The sequence below is a fragment of the Haliaeetus leucocephalus genome, unplaced genomic scaffold, assembly GCF_000737465.1.
Source record: "Haliaeetus leucocephalus isolate CR32 unplaced genomic scaffold, Haliaeetus_leucocephalus-4.0 Scaffold206, whole genome shotgun sequence".
Taxonomy (NCBI): Eukaryota; Metazoa; Chordata; class Aves; order Accipitriformes; family Accipitridae; genus Haliaeetus; species Haliaeetus leucocephalus.
In genome coordinates, this window is record NW_010972642.1 from 10,978,560 (window position 1) to 11,002,720 (window position 24,161).

Sequence of the window (24,161 nt, forward strand, 5' to 3'; positions counted from 1 at the left end):
TTCATTTCAGTCTGAGTTAGTCCTGTCACAGTTATTGAACTGTGCACTGGAACCAGAACAGATTTGGTAGCCAAAGACCACCATCCTATACCAGTGTTACATACCTGTATTTTACCAATGCCATTTCTACCCCAGTAAGTGAGGCAAATGCAGCCCTACCCTCATCAATTGCCTAATGATCTCTTTGGTGGGCTACTGTTCCTTAGACCTTTTACAACTACCATCTGCTAGTGTTTGAAATACCCACACTGTAGCACCAAATAGTTTTGCTTTTCATTTTTCTAGGGCAAGGCTCCCAAGCCTCCTCAAAAACACTGGGTTACCCTCTATCTCTGTGCCAGCAGTTTCTCCGCTTTAGTTCAGTCTGATCTGAAAATAAAAACACTCCAACAAATCATGACTTAAGTAAAACTTCCGTATGTATTATGTCAGTTACAGTTATGCAATGGCCAAATATTAGTAAATTCGTAGCTAATATTAAATTAAAACTCTGGAAAAAACAGCGACAAACAGTTCCATGGCACATACCATTCTTACCATGGGGATAATGCTTACCCTTTGTCCAAAGGGACCGTGGAAACAAGTATAAATATAGAAACTGTCTCAAAACTGCAAATCTAAGCCTATGTTAATGCTCTAAACTGTCACTGACTTTCACTAAAATTATTCAGATCCAAACATAAGCAATGATTTAGGACATCAATTTATAACGTAATGCTGGTGACCCTGTACCAGTCAGGCTGGATTGGTTTCTCTCCACAAAGCAAACTACAGAGTGTCAATATCTTATCACTGGTCTTGCAAGAGCATATAGTATGCAAATATATTTTTTAAAGATATACATACACATTTCCCCAAATTCAACTGTGGCTGAGTATTCCTCTCCCAGTTTTCAATAATTTTAGAACAAAATAAATACCAAGCCCTTTCTGTTTGGATGATTTGCTTTGTTTTTCCAGCCTGAATGAGTCTACAGATATTTTTTTAGTCATACAAGGCCAATGTTTCACTTTGCAAACATTGAAGATGAAGGAACACTTGAAGCTTCAGCACCAGAAGGAAAACAAGGAAGAGTGCAGAGGGTAGCTCCATTCGGAAGCACAGAGCTATAACAATTATTGTCTCAGTTTGTTACAAGTAGCTCAAAAAGACTTTTATTCTAAGTAGTCCCATTGTTCCTGACAACCAAAGTGATTCTTATGTAGGATCACACCTTCAACACCCTTGAGCGGATACAGTTTGTAATCTTGCAGAACAGCAACACAAACCAGTTCCCCATAAGCACTGGAGAGATCAGAACACTTGTAATCTCTTGCAAAACGTCATCTCAGTTTATTCAAACGTTCACCTACTTCCTTAGAAAAAGGAGTCTATCATACTTGGAGTTTGTTCCGGTGATTTTTGTTGTTGTTGTTGTTGTTGCTTGCGTTAAGTTCTTGACCTAAGGTTCTGTTTCTGTGTTAGGCTGAATGAGGGTAGGGAGAGAAGAGGAGCACCGTAATATTAGCAGATTAATTCATATTACTTGTGATGACACTGATGATTTTCCCTGTTTGTTCCCCACCTCTCCTTACTATCCTCATTTTGCTGCCTTTTTCGTTTTTTCCAGAGTGTTGTCAACAGAGCTGTGAAAGTTCATTCGTTTGAGAGAACAACATTGCTGATTTCCTTTAAGTCTTTGCTTCCATAGGAAGCAGATATCTGGCAGATTTGCAAGGGAATGCTAAATCAACTGTGGAAGTTCTGCACTGTTGTCTGTTTCTGAGAAAGTCGTAGAAGTTCTTCTCTAATTGCTTTGATAAGAGAGGCTGAAGAGTGACCTGGCTGGAGGTCCTCAGTGGAACTGGTGGTGTAGCAAAGGCCCTGGCCCTGAAGGCTGTTGTGTGGAAGCTGAGCAGGGGGTGCCGAGGGCTGCCTGGCTGAAGTCCTCGGCATCTGGAATACTGGTGAGGAGGAATATTCTTGGTGTCCATGCATATGCGTCTGCAAAAAGGTAGAAAGCGTTATTGTACTTTCTGAACAAACATGATAATCCCAGAAAAGACAAGAAAGCAAAAAGGCAAAGAACAGAGGGAAAGCAGCATGGAGATGTTTCTATCTGCTGCCACTGTTCTGTTGTATGAATGAGTGATTCCTCTTATGGAGCACAAAACAAGTGTACACAAAATTGCTGGACTGCCTCAAGTTCAGGGATTTTCAAAATCTCTTTGAGCATCCATTAAAAAGTCTGACCCCCTAACCTATGGTATGTTTAGAAACTGAAGTAGAAGGAGGTGGGAAGAAAAACCACAGAACTGGAAGTCAACAGAATTGGCTTCTCTTTCCTTGCCTTTCCGTCAACTTCCTAAAAGACAACAGGCAAATCACTCTCTTCCCAGCTGTCATTTCTCCATACTATTTATAAATAGAGATACTACTACTTTCACCTTCCCCTTCTCTGCTTGGCTTGCCTGTTCAGACTGTACACTTGTGAGGACCCTGTCACTGACCAGTGCCCAGGAAAACACGGTCAACAGAAGAAGCAGCAGGAGAAAATTATTCAAATCAGAAAGATTAGATTTTTCTATACTCAATAGGTGTTTTACATAACTGAGAAACACTATTCCCAGTTTAGGGACAATCGTTGTTTCAGGGTAGAAAGGGGTTAATTCTGCATTTGTTCAGTAACATACATTTTGTGACAAAACAAGAGAGAAACAAAACAGAAGCCTGAGTTTATGGGTTGGTCTAGCTGGGGAAAAAAAAATCTGCTTACACTAAAACAAAGCACAAATTTACAGTACACTAGGTGACTGCACCAACTCCCAGTATAGACACAAACGAGACACATTAATTCCAGCTGACATCCCTAAAGCAATCATTTCCTCTTGCCTCGTATTGCTGAAGGCTGAGACACAGCCAGAAGAAAACACTGGACACAAAGGAATTGAACACACCCTGCTGAATGCACAACTGGGAGCAAAGCAGCGTAATCCCCTTTCAAAGGGTCTGCGCTGGGGATGAGGAGCCGCTAGCTGCAGCAAGTTCAGATCACAGTTTTCACAATTTAGCAAGCGCTATCTTTCTCTGTGGCTAAGCCTTAAGTAGTAGCAGAGAGAGCAATCTGATGAGGGAAGAAAGGACAGCAAGGTCAGCTAGAAGAGGATTTGAGGGTGAGGGGGAAGGGAATGAAGGGATTACAAAGCAGGGCCTGGGAAGGACACGGGGGACCTAGAGTGACTGGGGCAGCAGGGCACAGGGAACACAGAAATGCATGAGAGTATGTTCCTTAACATCTCTCATAAGAAAAAATGAATAAAATCTAAGCCATTTTGTGTAAAGTAGAACTGATAATAGATTCTGACTCTCTTTCTGAGCTCATGCACAGCACTCATCATTTACACAGTTAATTTGGGGAGAGAGATTAAGAGGAAAAGAGGCTTTAATAGAAGAATGATAGGTAAAGAAGGTTTTCCAAGTAACATCCTGTCTTACTTCTTATAAAAGGGAGGTGATTTTAGTATCAGAAAGGAATGAACGGGTCTCTTGATTGTTCAGTATTATTCGCTTGGCAGTGAAACCTGAAACTAATTCATACGTGCAATCTAGAGTTAGCAAACCCGACAAGTACTCCGTGGGTTTATAGAAAAGAGGTGACATAAAAAATTATTAAAAGCAAACATTCCTTGACACATGAGTCTTAACAGCAACCTAAATTATGTTCAGGTTACTTTCACATTTAAAATGCATTACATGATTCAGCTCCTATCTCACACTGCGCTGAATTAGCACTGTAAGAATGGTTTCTTAAGGGAAGTTAGGAAGAACATCTGATGACCTCAGTGGCTGTTTTTTAACATTATCAAAGTTTTCTTAAGTATCTCAGAAAAAAAAAAAGTGTATTTCTGCAATCTCATATATAACATGAGAATTAAACAGGTCGGAGACCTTTCACAACCAGATTGGTTTAGAAGCCTAACCTATACTAAGCTACAACAGCAAAATAAGGAGAGTAAAAAGGTTGGAAGAATTTTTGCTGGGTTTTTTTTTTACTTTTAAATTTCTCTACTAATAGAAATATACATCAATATATTATATAATATTACATATATAACTATATATAGTTTTAGATAGTATCTAGAAATCACGTATTTTTATATAGAAACTTCTATAATTAATAGTACAAATAATTCTGTATAATTAACAGTACAAAATGATTGACAAAAATATCTTTATTGAATCTTCCTTCTTAAGGAATGAAGATTTATGAGATCATATTGTGCATTTCTTAATCTCCATTTAATAACTGTTGAAGTCTGTGGCCAATTTCAACTGAATTGGATGTACAACTATATACACACATACATGTATAGATGTATATGTATGAACAGATATATATTATAAAATTCACAAAAATAGGTAGCTAATTAGACATAACCTGATTTGTGCTATCATTAAATCTTCTTCTGAGTGGCAGAAAGGCCAAGTTAGGCTGTGCTCAGCTGGACCTGTCAGCCAGCGTGTATCTCACAGGGGATAGCTAGGGGACATGAGACACAACTTGAAGTATCGTAAGATGGTTTAGAGAGACTATGGTGGGCAGCGAGAGTATAAAAATAGAGTAAAAGGATAAGGGTGGCTTGGGGGAAACACTGAAAACCTGGAGAAGACTTGGGAGAACAGTGGAGAGCTACAGGGGACTGTAGATGGATAGGAGGTGATGCCAGGTGGTGGTAGGGAGGTAGCGATATGCAAGACGCTACACACATCGGTAAGAAACCAGGCTTCAGTTCTGCTGCTGCTCTAATGACCACTTGCTCAGCATTGTATTTTGTGTCAGCTAAGGAAATGGTGTAATGATCCTGGTTGCCTAGGCCTTCTAGATGGAGAATTAAGGTGAATTGATGGCAAGTTGCACACTGGCTTTGGGTCAGGAGATACAAGCGAGAGGTCATATTCCAGCAGAAAATCAGGTGTTGAATGCTGGAATAATAGGTGAGGATACTGTGAGGGAAAGGGCCATTGCAGGAACACAAATGCAGATCCCTCTCGAGTTTGCAGGTGAGAAGAATGCTCTAGACCTAACCTTCCTAAATGCAGCATTTAATGTTAGAAGATCACTCAGAATGAGGGAACAGTAAGACTGTTTGCAAAGGATCAGTTGAATACTGCACCACAAGGAACATGACTGCCATTAAGGAGGAAAAACAAATTTAGAGCTCTGTCTAGGTGAAAGAATCCAAATTCTGAAGGTAATTATTTAACTACAGAAAACTACAAGACTAGGGCTCATCTAATAATGCTTTTTTTTAAATGGGAATAATCCTTTGCAAAAAAGAAAGAATTCCTCATAAGAAAAAGAAAGTGCAGGCACTAGGTGAGCTCTCCTACAAGTAAATGACACCATACTCAGAGAGTTTTAGTCCATGATCTCCTCCTTTTGCTTTTTTCTTTTTTAAAAAAAAAAGCAAACAAAAAATCACATTGCAGTCATGAACTAAAGCAACCAGTGAGCAAAAAGTTCTGTCAAAGCCGATGAAGTGTTTAAACTCTGATTAATTAATTAAAAGTCAACCTGGACTGAGGTGGCATGCACCCATCTGAAATGGTGACTGAAAGTGCAAACTGCAACCAAATCATACTGTATTGGGCCATGAATCTTTGAAAATTGTGCAGGTAACTGATGTCAAAACCAATTGTTTGCATAGCATCTCAGATAATGGGTCCATAACTGATTTTTCAGTGATATGTTAGCAATTCAAGTAATAAAATATTAAGAAAGTAATGGCTGAGCATGCACTTGTGGGACAGGAGGGAAAGGCCCACACATCCAGAAAAGAAAAGTCATTTTCAGAAAAGACAAATGATAAGAAGGTGCAATGAATGATAACCTAGAGATGCCTCTGAAAATGAAACAGTAGCGACACTAAGGTCTCTCATGCAAGTGCTCTTCTAGACGTAAACACAAATCATGATGTTCTTGGACTCAAATACCACAGTTCCAAGCACAGATAGCAAGTTAAATTAGGCAAATACATCTATCGGCTTTGACAGTTAAAGTTTTTGAATAGTATTGGTAGAGTTTGTCTCTAGTGTGCCCAATTCTCAAAAGCTTTATGCTGCTCCTCCCAAGTTCATCTGGAGCGGTGGCAGCTCAGTTTCACCAAAATCTAAAGATAAAGCCCATGCTGTTGCATTTCCTTTCTGCAAAGCCATTCTGAGATCATGCAATACTGCAAAGCAACTTCAAGTAGTGCGAACACACACGGCCCTAAGTATGCAAAAGAAGATCCTTCCTTCCTCCCTCAAGGAAGAAACCAGAAAAATGATATTTTAAGCCAAGGATCAAAAGAAGGAACATAAAGTTGTCACTCTCAGGAGTACTACAATAAAGCTGTCACAGGTCACTTTGCTTCAGGATGCAAGTACATCAAACAGAAACTGATAGCAGGCAACTGTATCTTTCCTGGAAAGGCCATATACTATCTTCAACCTCACACATCTGGTTGAATCAGAAACGTCAACCTCTAGAAGCACCACTGCCAAGAACATGAAATCACGATGGCTGCCTAGGCAACACTGGTAAACAAAGACATAATTTACCACATCCTGCTGACAGAGGCTAGGAAAATAACTCGTTTAGAAACACCTCTACTGTTATGTGCAAGTATGTACCTTATTCCATTGCCCTGACTCCTGCTGTTGCGCACTGATACAGAAGACAAAAGAACTATACCAATACAAAGTAGGACAGTAGTCTGGGACAATTTAATTCAATGTTTTCTACTTACAATGATCTCAAAATACAGAGGCATATTTCAAAGAAGGAAATGGAAAGCAGTATCCACCTCTGCTGGAGCTCAGAAGCAGAACTGGGTGAACTGCAATTAATGGGTGAAGGCCTCAAGTGAGAGAAAAAAAAAAAGGGTTAGGGTAAAGTGAGAGAAAGCAGTTAGAGAGAAGCAAAGGTGAAAGAACAGCAAGCAAAAGTTAGAAGAGCTAACGAGGGTTCGAAGAGCAAAGCAAAGAATGTCAGAGAAGCAACTGAAAGTATTCCAGGGGGAAAAGGTTCCAAACAGTAATGCAGAAAAAAAAAATACCCGAACATATCACTACTTCGGAAACTATGCAAATGTGTAACACAGTACTCACTGCATCTCGCCTAGCATATTCATCCTCTCCACGGTACTGGGGCCACCCTGGCCCCCCCGGCTGGCCATGCCCTGCTCTGCCTGAGGGGATCTCCACTTGTGGACCTCCGATCCTGCTAGCAATTCCCACCTGAGTGAGGTGCTGTATCTGAGAACCTTAAAAGCAAATATTGTTTTTTCATCTTTATACACATCAAGTTTGTAGGGCAGACAAATGACAACATAAAACTTTGTTGGAAGCAGGAAACAAGAAGAAAGTGGAGCTCTGTTTCTGTGCAATTAATAAAAAATCAGCAGAAAGAAGGCTGTCAGTGTAGAATTAAAGAAGGAAAAGTTATGTGCATTTTGTGCAGTTCATTTGAGTGTGATGCTTTTCATTGCCACTGCACTGAAAGAAGAGATTGAGATACATGCATCTCAGACATGGACTACACTTCATTTCAAAAATATGCCAGCCCTTTCCAAGCAGTGTTTATTGAAAGCCCTGGCAATGCTTTCATGTAAATTACTTAGCAGCAAAGAGAAGACATTTGCTCCTGTGGTACACCTTGTTTGCATCACACTGGCAAGACCCTAACTCTCCAGACTGCTTTCTATTCCATCTCTCAGAAGAATAAAATACATGACTATGTAAGAGTACGGTTCTTTCAGCCTTGCTTTGTGGTTAAATATTAAACAATGCTGTCGTTGACTAACGAGAAGGTCAGAACACACTGTATCTCCTTTCAGCCTGAAAGCTAACCTCCTCCTTTCCCTTCCCTCCCCTCCCGCTGTTTTCAAAACACATGCAAGGATAGCCACCGCCATTAATTGCAAGAGACATGTAACAACATGCCAGCTTTCTTTTTTCCTGAATTTCCTCCCACAGGGAAACACGATTTATTTTATTATCATTACATTTTATTATTCATTATAAATGAAACGCATTTAATAACCCACAGAAACATAAGAGAAAATCTGTGTGTGTGTGCGCACGTGTATGTACAAAAAGGGAGGAAAAGACAAAAACAACACCGTGATTTACGTGATGGACAGGTAGGTCACTTTCCTATTTTCCTCTCAAAAATCCCCCAATATTTGCAAAGTTTGATATTTGCACATAATTATGCTGAAGGACAGGAATTAATCATCTGAATTGCCTCCAAACTTCAAAGCAAAATATATATGAACATTTAGAGAACAGTGTGAATCAGACAATAAAATTAAAACATTAAACTGTAACAGTCACTACATCCCTGTCACTCTCATTCATTTAACATTTACAGGGAGAGGACAGCAGCTATCAAAACTAGGACTCTGACATGAGTATACGATCAGAGTTCCAGTCTTTTTCAACTCCCCAGGAAGAAAACATTTCACTGGGAGAAAATTAACTGTGGTATTTGCATAAGAATAGAATCTTTTATTCTTAGAATCAGTGTTTGCTGCTTAAGTGCCATGTGATGTTAGAATCTTATTGACGATAGCATTGATGAGTGCTCTGGAAATTGTCTCACAACCGAATCAGGGAAGGTGATTTCATATGGGACAGCAGCAATAGATAATATCATCAGCACCTAAAAGATCCTGCTTTTATGCATACATTTCTAGGAAGAGAAATGAGAAATAAAGATGCAGAAAAGCATTAAAAAAATTTGGTATTTAGCAGACTGATTTGGGATGCATCAGTTAGCTCATTTAGCACAAAAGAAATAGTCGGCAGTGGAAAGTTAGCATTCACTGTACGCTCTGAAACAATTAAGTAATCTTACATTCTTAAGAGAATGGGTTTTTTTGAAAATACGCTGTGTGATAGCCAATGCTGGTAAGACACTAAAAAGGTGGCAAAGCATTGCCTTTTTCTGCAAGGTCCTATGGATGTGAAGTTAACCTCACTTTGTGATCATGGGGTTTTTTGGCAGTGAAGACAAGGACCACATTTCAAGTGTAGTAGCTGAAGGAGAATAACATCTTAATGGTGACCTCAGTGTAAGAGTAGATATGGAAAAGGATCAGTTATTTTAGTGTACATTCGACTTAAGTGAAGTGTACCTGCAGTGCTTCCAACCGGTCGTGGCCGTGCCACTGATGGCATTTCCTCTGAGTATATCCCTCTGGAAGAATACTGAACGTCAGGTGGCTGCTGGTCCGGGTGCATTAACTCTGCAGGTTGAAGAAAACCTGGCCCAAAGTTCTGCCTGTGGAAAAATAAGGACTCAAGATTACAATACGTGAATTGCCTAATTAGAAACAGTAATGCAGGTGTACCTCATACAACAACTCTTTATGATGCCTTTTAATGTAAGTTTTAACCTTAAATGTTAAAGAAAATAATTACATCTGAGGAATATAGAATAGGAGCTAGAAACTAACAAAATTTCACACAAGTGTTTTTCACACGTTGCAGTCTCCTCAATGCAGAGAAAAAAGTCCACAGATCTTGTTTTCCCCTTGGGGAAGAAAAGCATCTTCTATGAAAAAAAACCTAGAAAAATAAGACTTCAGTAGTGATGTAGCTGTTTAACTCCGCAACAAATCTGATTCACGCAAGAGTTTCTGGGTACCCAGTTTTGGTCTAAATCAAACTATACAAATGGCATTACATGTATATTTCATGAACAACTATTGTCTCATAAAGCGTCTGGTAATTTTTCAGGAAATTTTCAAAACTTTGCCCTTTAAGATTCATCAAAATACTCAAAGCTGTCATTAGCACACATGAAGAGATGCAACGTATACTAAAATTAATGTTTCCTATAATTCAGGGTGGCGCTGGTAGTCATTGTTATTATGTATTTACTGAAAAGAGTTAACAACAGAAACTGTCATCAGTCTAACTTCGTTAATTGTGCCAAGGTAATGGGACTTGTGAAAGAAACCCTATAATTCATTCACAGAACAGGAGTAGAAAAGGAGATGGAAATGTTGCTTTTCCTATGCTTTCTATTAACATATCTTAACCCTGGCATAGAGAGAATATATTTTAAAAGACTAATGGCAGCTGAGTTTTCAAGGATTATTGATTCTTGTCAATATGGTGGGGGTGTGGATGCCCAAACTTCAGGTTCTTAGGTTACTAGGCTAGTGTCTCTTAGACTCCAGGTATCATCAAAGAAGAGAGACACACTCTTCAAGAGGCATTCAGAGCAAAAGCTTAGGTTCACTGAATCATTTTCTGCAGGAGCCTCTCACTGGTGAGTACAAAGGAAGCAAAATGAAACAAACATCCTAAGTCAGGCACACAAAATTACACAAAGCAAGGACTAGGGATGAGTTTCATATGCCTTTTACCACAATGGCATCTAAGCCGTTCTAGGCTATGGACTGCAACCTATCCCGGTCCTTAAGACCTCAGTTTTACAGCCCTTTGTTCTACAGGAAAAATCCATGACTGCATCTAATTCAAACTATTCTTGATTTGTGCTTTATTTGGAAAACTAACCACCGTTGTATGACAGCCAGATAGCAAAGAAAGTTGACATAATAAATAGTCTAATAAAGCCAAATAAGAGCCTAATAAAGCACAAACAAGTAATTGTAAATGAAAGTACTAGGTACTTGGCATGCAGTATTAAATGGAGGAGGTATAAGGGGTTCAAGCTCCAACAATCCCACTGTGGAAGTGCCAGAACTTCCCCAGCTCCCTTACACACAATCCCACCTGTCCACTCAGCAGATCCAGAGGAAACCATTTCCAACCAGACTTAAAAGCTAGTTAAAATAAATGCTTGAATGAGTAGGTAACATTTAACAATACCACTTCTGTTACATTAATCACTGTAACCAGTAAAGGATATGATCATCTGGCCCTTTATGCCTGCAGTGCTGAGCTGGAATCTTGTAGCTCATAAATTACTACAAATTTTTGATGTTGTCCAAAGAAAATATTTTTTCAACATTACTGCAAATGTATTATTTTTGTGCCAATTTTTCAGAGGACACGGAGTATATCTTTTATTGCTGACGGGTTTGTACTTGAAAGGTGCACATTTAATAACCCATCACCCTCTCTTCTCTATCTTCTTTATAATAGATAGATATAGCTACTCTTTAAAAAAGTCAGATATCAACAGAAGAGTATAAAAATGGGATACAGCTCTGAATCTATATCATATAGGCTTTCTAGTGCTCCTTCCTATTTCCAGACTGAGACTCAGCCTTCAATTTATCTTTGCACCTTCAAAAAAATTTATTAATCTCCAGTTATTTAATTAAGTGGGGAGACACAGCCCCCAAAATCAATTTTACACCACTAATCCACTATGGCTAAGTATCTCTATGATGCAATATTCATTTTCTGGTATTGTATCTTTGCGTGGTTCATTGTGCCTTTATGTTTGCCTAGCTGTTATGTGACCTAGGTCTTTTACATTTAATTTTTTTTTTACCCGGGTTCGTTCCACGTCATTAAAGATGCTGACTACATTTGTACAGAGAAGGGAACAGTACGGTCACTCAACTATCATTCCAGGCATTGGATATTTAAGCCAGTGAACTATAACATTGATACACCTAATCATACCGACCTCTGGTTATTTTTCCTTCCTCTAATTGGTGCACTGTTTCTATCAATTTGTTTATCATTATCTTCTGAATTTGAGCATAACCCCCACTCCACAACCATGACAACTCCTTCCTTGTTTTCTATTGACCAAGCTTTAGGAAACCTTCTATTTTAATGAAAGTGTAAAGGCATTCTTCTTGTTAAGGTCAATGACCTTGCAGATAGTTAACTTCATCTGCCGGCACTGGCAGCACCAGCATTTGAACTATTAATAATGATGCCATTAATTTGTAATTTACAGAAATCCAGAGTGCCTGTGCCAAAGGTTGATAAGCTTCAGAACAAAAAATATGTTGCAAAGACACCATCTTGCTCAGGTGTATTAACATGGGTTACACCACTTTAATCTCATGATTAATTTCACACATTTTTCCTGAATGCATAACAGGCCAAAGAGAAAACCCTCAATAACAAACAATTGGTTATACTTTGTGTTGGCAGTCTCAAAGCTCATAATCTTCAAGGTAACCTAAATTACAAAAAATATACTGCATTCATACTGTGTGCCATTTCATGTATGCTCCGCTCACACTGAAACTGTCACCTTCAACCAAGACCTAAATAAGAAAATGTGCTTACAGATTCCTCCTTTTCTAATTGGTCCTTCCAAAATCAGGTTGCAGAACAATGGATAAAGGGAAGTTCTTCATATCTATGTTACCATCAAGTTTCCAAGGCAGTGAAGACTTTAGGTGAAATCTAATGAATGACGTGGATACCAGTGGGATTTCATCTCACATGGTGAGCTGTAAGAAGGTGATGAGAGAGCAGCACGAGGCCACCTTTTTACCGCCTTGGCTGCAGCAGCTTGGAGAGGGCAAGACAAGTCTGACCGCAGTGGGTATCATGACTCAAAAGTCCACCTTCATGTGTAGTTAAAACACAGATACCAAATGTGGAATTAACAGTCACCTGGACAACTGTTTTTCTTCTCTTCATGTAATTCTCCCACAGCAAGGCCAGGAGAAGATGGAAAATTCTCCCCCACCCCCCGATTTTATAATAATAGGCCTGCAAGGTAGGCTTTCTCTGTGAAAGTCACCATGGTCTGTAATTTGTTCTCAGCTTGGTTAAAAATAGAATGAATCTGCTAGTCATCTGAAAGCTTTTGCGAGACAGTGTTGCCCTGAGGTGAGAGTATTGGGAGAATTACATGCATCTGAGTAACAATTTCAGGCTCTCCAAAAAGCTGAAACTCACTGGTTTTACTCAATATTTCGAAGGGTATCTCTACAGCCAAAGGGCTAGAAACACATTTCTTTTAAATGGAGGCTTGAATTCCATACAGCATGCATATGTCATTCATGCTGCATAAATAAATTACACAGGCTGGATCTGGACTCCTGTCACTTCTCTCTTATACAGTACTTAGCATAGTAATATACCAGTGCTGGTAAGAACTCTGGAGGAGTTGCAAGGAAAATAATAAATGATAATTCTAATCAGTAAAAAGCTACCTTGGTAGGAGACCTGGTGCTGTTGGAGGAGTCATTCCAAATTCCACATATCTCTGTCAGAAGAACAAAAAAACCCCAAATTAAAACCAAAATGCATACACTGGGAAGTCCACTGTCAGCCTTTTAAGTGATGAATGGCAGAGATCACTAGGCCTGTATGTGTGAATTGATTGCAGCAATAAAAGCTTAGTTTTGCAAACCCAGAAGCACAAGAAGATCTGGGAATCACTGTTACAGTGGGCTAGCAGTCTCTTCTGTCTGGTCAGAGTCTTAACTTAATAACCTTTCAGAAATACTTTCTCTCACTTGCAGAAGATCAAGGGCTGCTCCAATGTCTACTTAGCTTAAAATTTTCAGCAAACCAAGCTTTGCATTTGGTCATCTCTTTATACCTCAACCAGCATCAGACTGCAGCAGAGACACCATGGGGCTCGGACTCAAAACTCCAATGGCATTACAAAACTTGTACTGAATTGTTGTGGAACTTGAGATGACCTAAAAGATTATCCATGTGTCTCAGTGCTCCATAAAATGCAAAAAATGATACACAGAAATACTGCTTCTCTACCCCTCACATCCTGAAAGCATTTGGATACCCTGCTAAAAAATATGACCAAAGCCCAGTACCTTCTTTTTTCATTGTCAAAATATGAACACGCATATATATTTTGCAGAAATGAAGTTTTACTCTTGGACATAACAGGACTGATCTGTGAAAGCTCATAACTGAGGAAAACAGAAATGTTATCCTAGAGGGGGACAAATCCTGTCTTCTCTTGTGGTTGGGATGGGAAAAGAATCCAAAGGGCTTAAAAAGCAAGTTCATCATCTTGTGACGGTCATTTCCAAATTCTCCTGGCACCAGAAACTGTTCCACATTTGTGATAAGTCCTGACAGGAAGGGCACAATAACAGTGACCATGGCTCAACTGGTGCTAACTACCTGCCCAGAAAAGCCTTTTAAATTGCACCACTCACATTAAATGGGTTGTTTACTGCCCGAGTTGGACCATAAGGTGATCCCCACTGGGTGCATGTGGTTCCCCTCCCTGCTCGAGCAGGAGTGTTGTTTACCGGCTGTCCTGAGGAGACCCCGGGTGGTGTGACGGCCGTGGAATTGGCTGCTTGGCTGCTGGGAGCCACCAGCGCAAAAGCATCATCCAGCAGCGAGTGCATGGTTTGCCGAGCCTCTTCAATGGATGGCTGTGGTGGGATGTACTGGGAGACTGAGTGGGAAGGCAAGCCAGGGAACTTCCCCAGATCAGCTGAAGACGATGTCTGAGGTTCAGGAGGCAAGTCTGGATCAGACTGGAGGAAATGGAAAGAAGGTGAAGGGCAGCCACAGAGAAGATCTAACCATGCAGCTTCCTAGTCCCTGTGGGCCTTAAGTTTGAGCTACATTTTCTTTGCCAGAACCACAATGAGATAAATGGCACGACTGCTGCTGCTGGACAAAACCTGCCCATTTCCCTCCCCACTTCTGCATGCACATATGCATGGAGATACAAAACACCAACTGTTCAAATACTTCATTCAGTGTGATTTGAAAGACTCTGATCTCAGATAAGGCAGCGCAGCTTTGTGCTGGAGTTACTCAGCTACAACAGAGATCTTGTGGTTTGCAAGCACATAACAATGTCATGCAGAGAGCATTTATTCCACCCAGAAAAAGACAATCAGCTCTGTCTACATCTTTGACTTCTCTGCAGCTTTTGCAGTTCTAAGAAATTAATTCAGTCTTTAGCTTACAACTGCCCATATCAGCAGTAATATTAAACAATTATTACCTCCTAGAAAAACACACAAAGGGAGCTGTTAAGCAACTAAGTGGCTACCTGCATGGAACTTGAACTTGGGTGCATCACCTGAATGGGATTCATACAAGTGCTTCATAGCAGCAATACCTGAGGCATGCATCACAATTACTACCTGAGTTCTTACCACATGAGCTTACTGTTCATCAGTAACAGCAAATTAAATGAGCTTTGCAACAGCAGACTTATTATCAAAGCTCATTCTTACTACTGCATGCACACTGCAAAATCAGTCGTCAAGACGCTAAAGCCTCTACTTCATCAGGAACTTAGCATTATGAGTACTGTCTCACTACAGATGCCAAAGGGGCTGAGCTTGCGGTGTGACTTGTCTTAATAAAAGAGCTTCAGATGATAATTCATTCTGCTGCAGCATGACATTAAAATCATCACACTGTTGTTTGAAGGCAGAGGGAAACTGCAGAAATCGACACTGTAGTCACCTGACTGCATATGCAGCTAATGGTGAAATTCTTAAAATTATTAAACCATCTTTCAAGAGGAAAGCTGTCCAGGGGTTTCCAATATTAGCATCAGGCTTAGTAAAGTCTGCTTAGAAGTGGTTAAAGGTACCTAAATACAGTTTGTGACATGGATATGATTGAACAGAAGCATTCTCCAGTGTCTTTGCCTTTTTTAGACAGGAAACAAAATTAATTTTCAAGACATTGTACTAGAATTGTTTCAAGTTACTGTAGTACAAAGATATGTTTCTCTTTCATTAATAATTAATAATCCACATTTTAAAGATGAGAGGAACTGAGTCTTCCACTCTCAGAGCAAAGGATGAAGTTTTCTGTAACATACAAATATATAACAACCAACAAATTGAACTAGAGTGAAACTACGTTCAAGATATTGCGGAACATGCCAAGTACACTTTCGTGTGCATAATACAGTGGCATTAATGAAAACAAGGTTTTGGTTCTTGGCCTCTTTAGTATCAAGGAATACTTGGCAGAATTTTACTGCTTAATACTGACAGACTGCCAATTAAATCCTTGTTTCACTTTGATTTACATGCTAACTAATGTGACTGAAACTAGCCATATAGACCATAGTCAGAAGGCCAAAAGCCTCCCGATATTGCAGCTGTCATTACAATTATCAGAACACTCCTGTCTTTCAAGAGACATACATACAATATATGCAGAATTATTGACTCCTGGAGGCCTTTTGTATGTCCCATCACTGTCAGTTGTGATTAACCTGTCCTTTTCTGCATCAGTCGGACTCCCATTTATCTGATGTCGCCGGCGCTGCTTGGGAGAACGTTTTGCACGAGAACTTAACAGGAAGAAAACAAAAGCGGAGAGAGAGAAAAAACAAACAAGACAAAGGTAATCACATTTCTTTTTGCAATTTTTGTTCTCATCTCATCAAGGTTGAACTCCTCTGCCCATTCCCTCCAAGTGATCCTTGCCTCAGCCCTGTTTCTCTTCCCTTTCCCAGTCCCATTAGTTAGCCTCAAATCTCTCTCTTCTAGCTTCTCCTAATAACACTTTCACTGGCAGCTCTCCAAACTGTCCCATTCCTCCCTCAAACTCCTTCTAGTGTCACCTCCCTCCTACATTCATCCTTCAAAGTTGTCCGTGCTCCAGCCCAACGCCCAGTACTTCTCCAGGCCCCCCAGACCAGTGGCTGACACATTTGCAGTAGCAGAATGACCATGCTGTCAACAAGGCTTTGTGCTTGGCATGTTGGCTTTAACCATACCAGGCAAACCAGCTGAGGAACCCATGTAGCTGGAGAAAAATCTACTTTCTATCAGTGCAGCAGCAGTCACAGGGTACCAGCGCTCCGGGAACAAACTGCCAGTATTCACAAGCCCTAAACAGAGCCCGGGGAGGACTTTCTCTGAAAATACAAGGCCAGGAAAGAAGATCCGTGAGGCTGCCAAATATGCCTCATTACCCAGAGGGAATACGTAAAAGGTTATCTCATTGATTTGTGAATTTGCCTTTAAAATTCAGAATCTTCATTCTTTTTACGTTGTTCAAGGGTTTCCTTATTTTGCATCTTTTCCCCCCTTTATAAAAATATTATTTCTTGCAGGTTATATTTTCCATGTATCTTTTTTTAGTGCTTATATTGCAATTTTGATCCTTCTACACCACACGAGAATTATTCAAACAAATAGCAGAGGAAATACTAAATTGTTTTAAGACAGTTTTCATACATTTGGGCTTATTTATTGAGAATTCACTGCTGAGAACTTGTAAAAGAAAAATTTGAAAACAAAACATACTGGCATATACTGAAATAAAAATGTTTAGAACCACCCAAACTTTTTCACCTAGATAACTCAAATTCAACTAGTGATCAAAATGATTTTAAGCTCTGAAAGTTCAGAAGTACAGGTTTGATGTACTTTGGACATCTTTGGACTTTGACTCTAAAAGAAAATTGTTCTTTCGCATCTTTGAAATCCCTACCTCTTCCTGGGCTCTATGAAGACAGTAGGCACACTGCCTCCAGGGTCCAAGATCTTGTCAATCTGCATCTGTGCCTTGCGATATATTCTGTGCTGTTCTTTGGAGTCAACCACCACCACGTCGTCCACCACTGGAAATTCATAATGCCCTTTGCGCTTGGCGCGAAGACGAATCTTATTGCGGTGATGCTCAATCTCAGATTTATGCCTCAGGGCTGTTTGTATCTTAAAGAAGGAGGGGAAAAAAAGAAAATCAACTGCATTTTTCTTTTGTAGTTTTTGCAAACAGAACTTTTTGCTCCTCTTCTGTAAACCTCTCCTCACCTCCCTGCCTGCCCCTACCTCCCTCCTCCACTTCCCTCCCTCCCCTAAATCTCTGAAGGATTAAAATAAGTCACACAATTTGAAAACACACTTTCTTTCTTGGATATTTTGCAGTATCCCCATTGTCTCCCCAGGTAGATGTACTATTATACACAATATGATTGCCAGCACAGCAGGTGCAATTAGGGAGAGGTGGTAGTTTGTTAACAAAAGGCAGGAGGAACACAAAAAACTCCTTCTGTCTGCCAGTAGCGACACTGCTCTGACAAAATAAGACTAACCAGTACAAGCTATATCTACCTTTGCTTGTCAAACAAAGATACATTTGATCAATAGTGTTGAACTCTGTCACCCATTCCCTTTACTGACCTTCATCAGGTAAGAAGCAAGAACTTAAAAAGCTAATTGAGCTCATAACTTGGTGTGTCTGCTGAGCACGAGAGGCTGCTATAAGCTATGCAGAAATGTAGCAGCAATACAAGGACCCAGGTCCCCAGATGAACATGGCATTATCAGCTCTATGTCTTCTTGCAGGCTGAGTTTTCATGCCCCTCTCCCACGTTTTTTTCAAATTCCCTGGAATGCATCTCATCATATGGGGAAAGCTATTCTAACACCATATTTTCAAGTCCTGGCCCAACACTCACTGAAATAATTCTTATCAATGGAAAACACTTGGGCACCAGATCAGGTATCAACAGCTGCTCTGCCTGTGCTGCACTAGTTCTGGAACACATCTGCAGCAGCAAATTAAAAACCAAATAAAAATTGATTTTTGCGTATTCTCTCAGGAAAATCCCCAAAAAACAAAAAAGGGACATAAGCCAGACTTAAATCTTTACATTTATAGTTGGAATTATATGTCTTCTGCCCATATAATCAGATTTCTGTTTTGTGGCTCCTCTTGCCTATGTATATCAGATATATGTATTTACCTCTCTTCTGTAAGGTACTTAGAAACACAGTATCTTAATACTGTTAAGTTAAAGGTTTCAGTAATCTTCCACTATGAACTATGAGAAGAGGCCATCTTACACCCAGTACAAAACCAGGATGCAGGTACATGGTACTGTCAGGCAGCGTATGATGTGATTTTACAGCGCATTACCTTCTCTCCCCCAGGCATGCTCGTATTCTGCTTACAGTAACCTAAGCGTCAGAGAAAGCAGGAAGTTTCTTTATGTTTACTGTCAGATAAACACATCAGAAGTTGGAAGCAATGAATGTGCTGCAAATTCACACCCCAGAATGTCTTGAGATAACTTGTTTATATAACCCACATCCTGAGTTGCTGAAAAGTCAAAAGAATGGTGTAGAATGAAAACCAAGGTGGACCAGACATTCCAATTCTCATTAATTAACACAACTCTCGTAACTCATGTTCTGCTGACGAGCAAAAGGGTTGTAACACAAGGTATCCTGACCTTCAAATTTGCTCCTGTCTCAGTGTTTAAGTTTTGGTTTAGACATCTCTTAAATACAGGTCAGATTATCTCCCTGGACGGAAACAGGATTATTCCTGTACCTTGTCACAATTCAACTCCTTAGGAACGAACAAGGAACTGATAACAAGAAACTGGATACTCTTCAATTCTCTCTTGGCTGGGCACACAGTTCTCCACAAACATTCAAAGCCCTTTAAAAATACCTCTTTATTAATTTTGTTGGTCTCTGCTACTCGATCAGAAAGCACTGAGTTCTGAACTGGAGGCGCTGCCATTGGTTGCATAGCAATCAGCTGGATCTTGCTTGGGACCCGTCTGCTGGCATCTGAGGAACGCGACATCCTATCCACATGTTCGAAGATAGAGGCTGAGGAGTGTTGCTCGTTTCCACTGCTGGTCTGAGGAGGTCCTAAATCACCAGAACAAATACAGAGTAAAGTAGTGCTGCTAGGGTTATCTCAGTCAAACGTTAAGCTCTACAGATGCTGTGCTACAAGACTATGCCATGTTTTCCATCTGTTTTTAATTTGCACTATAGGCCTTCCAGCTGATTCACATTTAGTGTACAACAAGTTTACCCAGTGGTTTGCAAATTATAAACATTTTTCCATTATATTTCCAGAAGGTGAGCTGTCATTCTTTATTTCTGTAAATCGAGCTCTTGGCATTTGTAAACCCCCAAAATCTCAATCTACTTTACTTCATAAAAAGCAGTTCAAGTACATACTGCTAATGGTTCCTCTTATCAGTACTTAAGGAGATGCAAATTTCTTAAATGGAGGTTCAAAGAGCAATAGAAGATGTCTCACTGCAAAATGCAGTTCTTAACTGATAGGAGTGATATATGAACAAAACAAAAAACCCCTTAGAAATCCACAAAAAACACAAAGACTTTTACAGACATTTTACTGATTAAGGCTTTTAAAGCACTGTTTTCTTCTCTGTGACAGGATCAACAGTTCACATAGTAATAAGCAAGCTGCACAAATATTGCCATGTTGTAATTTGTTGAAGAGGTTAAATCAACTCAAATACAATCAGCAAAAGACATTATAGAAACCAATACACATAAAAGTTGCAGCCCTGGTCCTGCCAACAGTTAATCACTTCAAAAGAAATGGGTCATATCCCTCAAAAGACTTGAAATCTGTAGGATCACCCCAGTGGTTTGCAGTTAAGCACACATTTAAGTATATTTGGCTGGAGTTAGGCTACAACAGGAACTGTTATGTGGATTAGGTTTGCAAAAACAGTTGAAGACTTGGAAAATAACCTTTTGTCTTGTTCAGATAGTAACACTGCAAATTCTCAAACTGCTTTTCACCATGAAATATAAGCAATAAGAGAATGCTATCTTCTGTAGAAGATCACAGTAGATGACTTGCTCCTTTGCTTCCCTCTTCTAGCTCAAAAAGGGAGCAGAAGACGGAAGGAATGGTACACTTTATTATATTCACAGCACATTACTTTTGGGCTGGAAAGCAATCTGGCCACAAGCTAAGCAAAATTCTTATTTTTCATATTTCTCAAACTTGATCAATGCATTGCCAAACGTACACATTTATAAATCTTATGCATCATTTATAATTGTGACTTTCCTGTATAAGTGTCCTTAAAAAGGTAAACAGTTCCAGTCAAGGTCTGTCCCATATGTTTTGCAAGACACAGAGCCTAAATGAAATATATTCATCTCTTTCCTGTAGCTATTGATATGTTCTTCACCATTTGTCAACTTCACAGCCCCATCTTCATGCATTTCTTAGAAGCATGCAAGCATTGCCTCAGAGAGAGGGGCACAAGATATATTAAGCAGTTAGTGTGAATCCCTCAGAGCGATCCTGCAACGCAATGGAAATCTGAATTTCTGCATCCATCTTTCCCGTTTTCCTCATACATTGTTTTTTCCAATCTTTCCATTCTAAAAGCAGCTCTCAAAGCTCACTGACCTCCAACCTAAATTTAAAGGTTATTTTCATATTACTTGGTTAGCAAGGTCCAATATATTCAATTATGCTGAGCATTCACTCTGAATCTTTATAACTTCATCCATAACCTTTCCTTCTGCACACATAAACAAGTGCTTGGCAGAGGCCTCTTAGCTGAAACTGTTCTTAAACTCATTTTGTAAAACTGTCCAAAAGTGCCAGTGTCAAATTTTGGTAAGGCTATACAGTAACATCATATGTTACTTTGTTTTGCAGGAAAGATGCACACACACAAAAAACCCCCATAAGTTGCATCTGACCTTTAAATCCTCTCTGCGTGCATACACTGAATGTGTCTATAAATAAAAACCAAGATGGAAGTATAGTGAAGTAGGTAAGAAAGCTGGGAACTGCACAGTGCTGTACACATACAACAAAAGGAGAAACGGTTTCTAACTCAACACATGGATGAGCTCCCTCATAAGTTTTGACAGAGCAGAGTTCTTATATTACACTATTGTCCATGGTTAGAAAATCTTCCTTATAAAGCTATCAGATGGCACTAGATGAATGAAATTTTGATCTCAGACTAGACAGCTGAGGCTGAAAAATAAGAGAGGAATTAATACCCAAATACTGGGCAGAACTTGTTTAAACAACAGCTAGTCCATATAGGTCACATGTCAGGATCAATGTTCATCACTGTTCCCTGGGTTGAAACTACTAATTGAACTGAAACATCAGGAAAATTAATTGCTCTGCAGGAAGCTATGATTTCATATGAAAACCAACACAGTTGGAGACAGAGGAAGGCTATTGCTTCCTGCACCCTCTTGAAAGAAAAACAAGAGACACGGCAACCAAGGTGCATAAAGCTAATCCAAAATCAGGTAAAGTTAGTGGGAATCTTCCACTTATCCACTAGTATTTGAATTATGCCACAGGATGCAGTTTCAGATAAATTTCACACAGTTTCTTTGTATCCCAATAGATTATGTCCCCAGGATGCAGCTGATGACTCTCATTAGTTACCTGTACAGACCCAACAATAGAAAGCATCATAGCCAGCCTTATATCCGTCCTTCTCTACTGTTATATGATGGAAACTGCTATCAGAGGATACAGTTCTTATTTTATCACTAGATATGGTATGCATTCTCAAAGACAGTGTTTGCTTTTCTCCTGCCCCATCTTTGCTATGTCTCAGTCCTGACCAGAAAAACACTAGTTCAGGAGAAAGTATCTGTGCTTCCTTGCAGCTAGCTTGTCTTTGTCTCAGGCTTCCAGTAAAGACACTAACAACATCTCTAACTTGTTTATACAAAGCTAGTTTCAGGACCAACAGCTGCCTCAGTTTTGCTTCTTTCACAGTGATGTTTTCCTCAATAATTTGAAAGAATTGGGAGGGAACTAGAAAAATGTGCCTAAATTGGATGACTATAATTTGTATTACTGAGAATTTTTTTATACTTCAATAGCTCAAAAGCAATTATGTTTTTGGAGACTCAGAAGACAAATCCTTCCACCCTTAAGATATAATCACAGCTACCCCAGCAGCTTTATTCATATTTGTACTCAACTACCAGCTTTGGTTACTTACCCACTCTGTTTGGTCCTGACAACATACAGGAAAAAGAAGAGACAACACAGTAATTATTACAAATAATTCAGCTGGAATGGCAACTGGAAAAAAACACAGCAGTAAGATGATTGCATTTACTTTTGAATGAAATGCATGAACTTGGATCAAACTGCCAAGACTCAGCTGCACAAAAAGGGAGCTGAATTTGCCGTTTAACAGAGAGCTCTCCGCAGACAGTGCCTCCAATTCTGAATGCTAAAAATAGTCCCTATGATTACCAAACTAGAGGCACCAAATGCTGAAAAAAGTATATTTGATCCAGTAAAGGCATGATAGGTAAAAAGGACACATTTTACACAATATCCTTGTTGCTTTTGCCAGATAATTCAGATGCAGCAATAGCTAACACTTCTACACCAAAAGGAATGTTAATGTTAAACCTTACATAAAGTTTTAAGCCAGATGGAAAACGAAGAGATAAAAATGGAGTTCCCAGGTAAGAAGAAATGGGAGAGCACTAAATCAGGGCAACAGAATTGAAGTCAGATACGTTGGAGCAACTCATAAACCGTCGTGAGATGAGCATCATTGTTTTCCTATACTTTTACTTGGACATGATTTCTGGTCCTTAGAGCAAACCTAAGGCAGTGAAAACATACATAGCATCGGTACAGTATCTTCTTTTTGTAAATTGTGTAAAGCACATACACACTGCCTGCTGAATTATTAGGAAGTGTAACTTTCTAATCCCATTAGCAGATCCTGTGCTTTGTTTTCTTACGTGTTAATTACAGAGGAAAGCCTGCTCTTGCTCTTCCAGGAGTAGTCCACATTATGAAAGTTTAAGAATCTTACATTATTTAACCTGCTGTTTACCCACCCAAGAACTAGCAGTTTATATAAGCTATCTTACATATTCCTCAATCTCATTTGTTCAACATAAGCAAAAACTGAAGATTGTCTGCTATGACCTGAATTTCACTGGCACTGCATTTCTCAGTAGGCATCTTTAAATCTCAGCTGGTATTTCATGGAGTATGTGGAAAAACATTCAATATACCGAAGAGACTGCTCACAATGTGGTCAATATTTTATTCTTCTCAGTTTCTGCTGCCATCAAAGGCACGTGTATTAAGAACAGATGGGGATATCACAAACTACTTCACCAGATATTCAGTATCAGAATTTTCTTTAGGAAGAATATTGTGATTTAAGGCAAAGACCTGGTAACTAAAACCTCAAGCAAGGAGCAATCCACCTAAACCCGAGAGGCTCTCAGAAAAAAACACTTAGTGTTTGTGTAGGCACAGTTAACCACACACTTTTAAACAGGGAAAGAATTTACAATAATGTTTTAATTAAAAAATGAAAGTGGGTTTGCAATGTTTTATCAACTTTTCAATGAAGAAAATTGGGTACCTCCAAGATAAATGGTGGCACTTTAACTGGAAGGAAGATGGTTCTTTACAAAAAAAATTCACTGTTATTAATGTATTAGCACTGGATT

The 24,161-nt window shown here is 39.4% G+C and overlaps 1 protein-coding gene across 1 annotated transcript in view; it reads right to left on the bottom strand.

The window, feature by feature from the left end:
- Positions 1-291: 291 nt before the first annotated feature.
- Positions 292-24,161, bottom strand: part of KIAA1549 (KIAA1549 ortholog) — a 78,149-nt gene continuing 54,279 nt past the window's right edge. Inside the window, exons 12-19 of the mRNA XM_010566275.1 lie at positions 19,351-19,556; positions 17,380-17,603; positions 16,087-16,231; positions 14,205-14,438; positions 13,131-13,183; positions 9,162-9,307; positions 7,132-7,286; positions 292-1,983 (exon numbers count right to left, since the gene is read on the bottom strand). Of these exons, the coding sequence (XP_010564577.1) occupies positions 1,729-1,983; positions 7,132-7,286; positions 9,162-9,307; positions 13,131-13,183; positions 14,205-14,438; positions 16,087-16,231; positions 17,380-17,603; positions 19,351-19,556 (1,418 nt within the window). The 3' untranslated portion in view covers positions 292-1,728. The remainder of the gene's footprint in view (positions 1,984-7,131; positions 7,287-9,161; positions 9,308-13,130; positions 13,184-14,204; positions 14,439-16,086; positions 16,232-17,379; positions 17,604-19,350; positions 19,557-24,161) is intronic.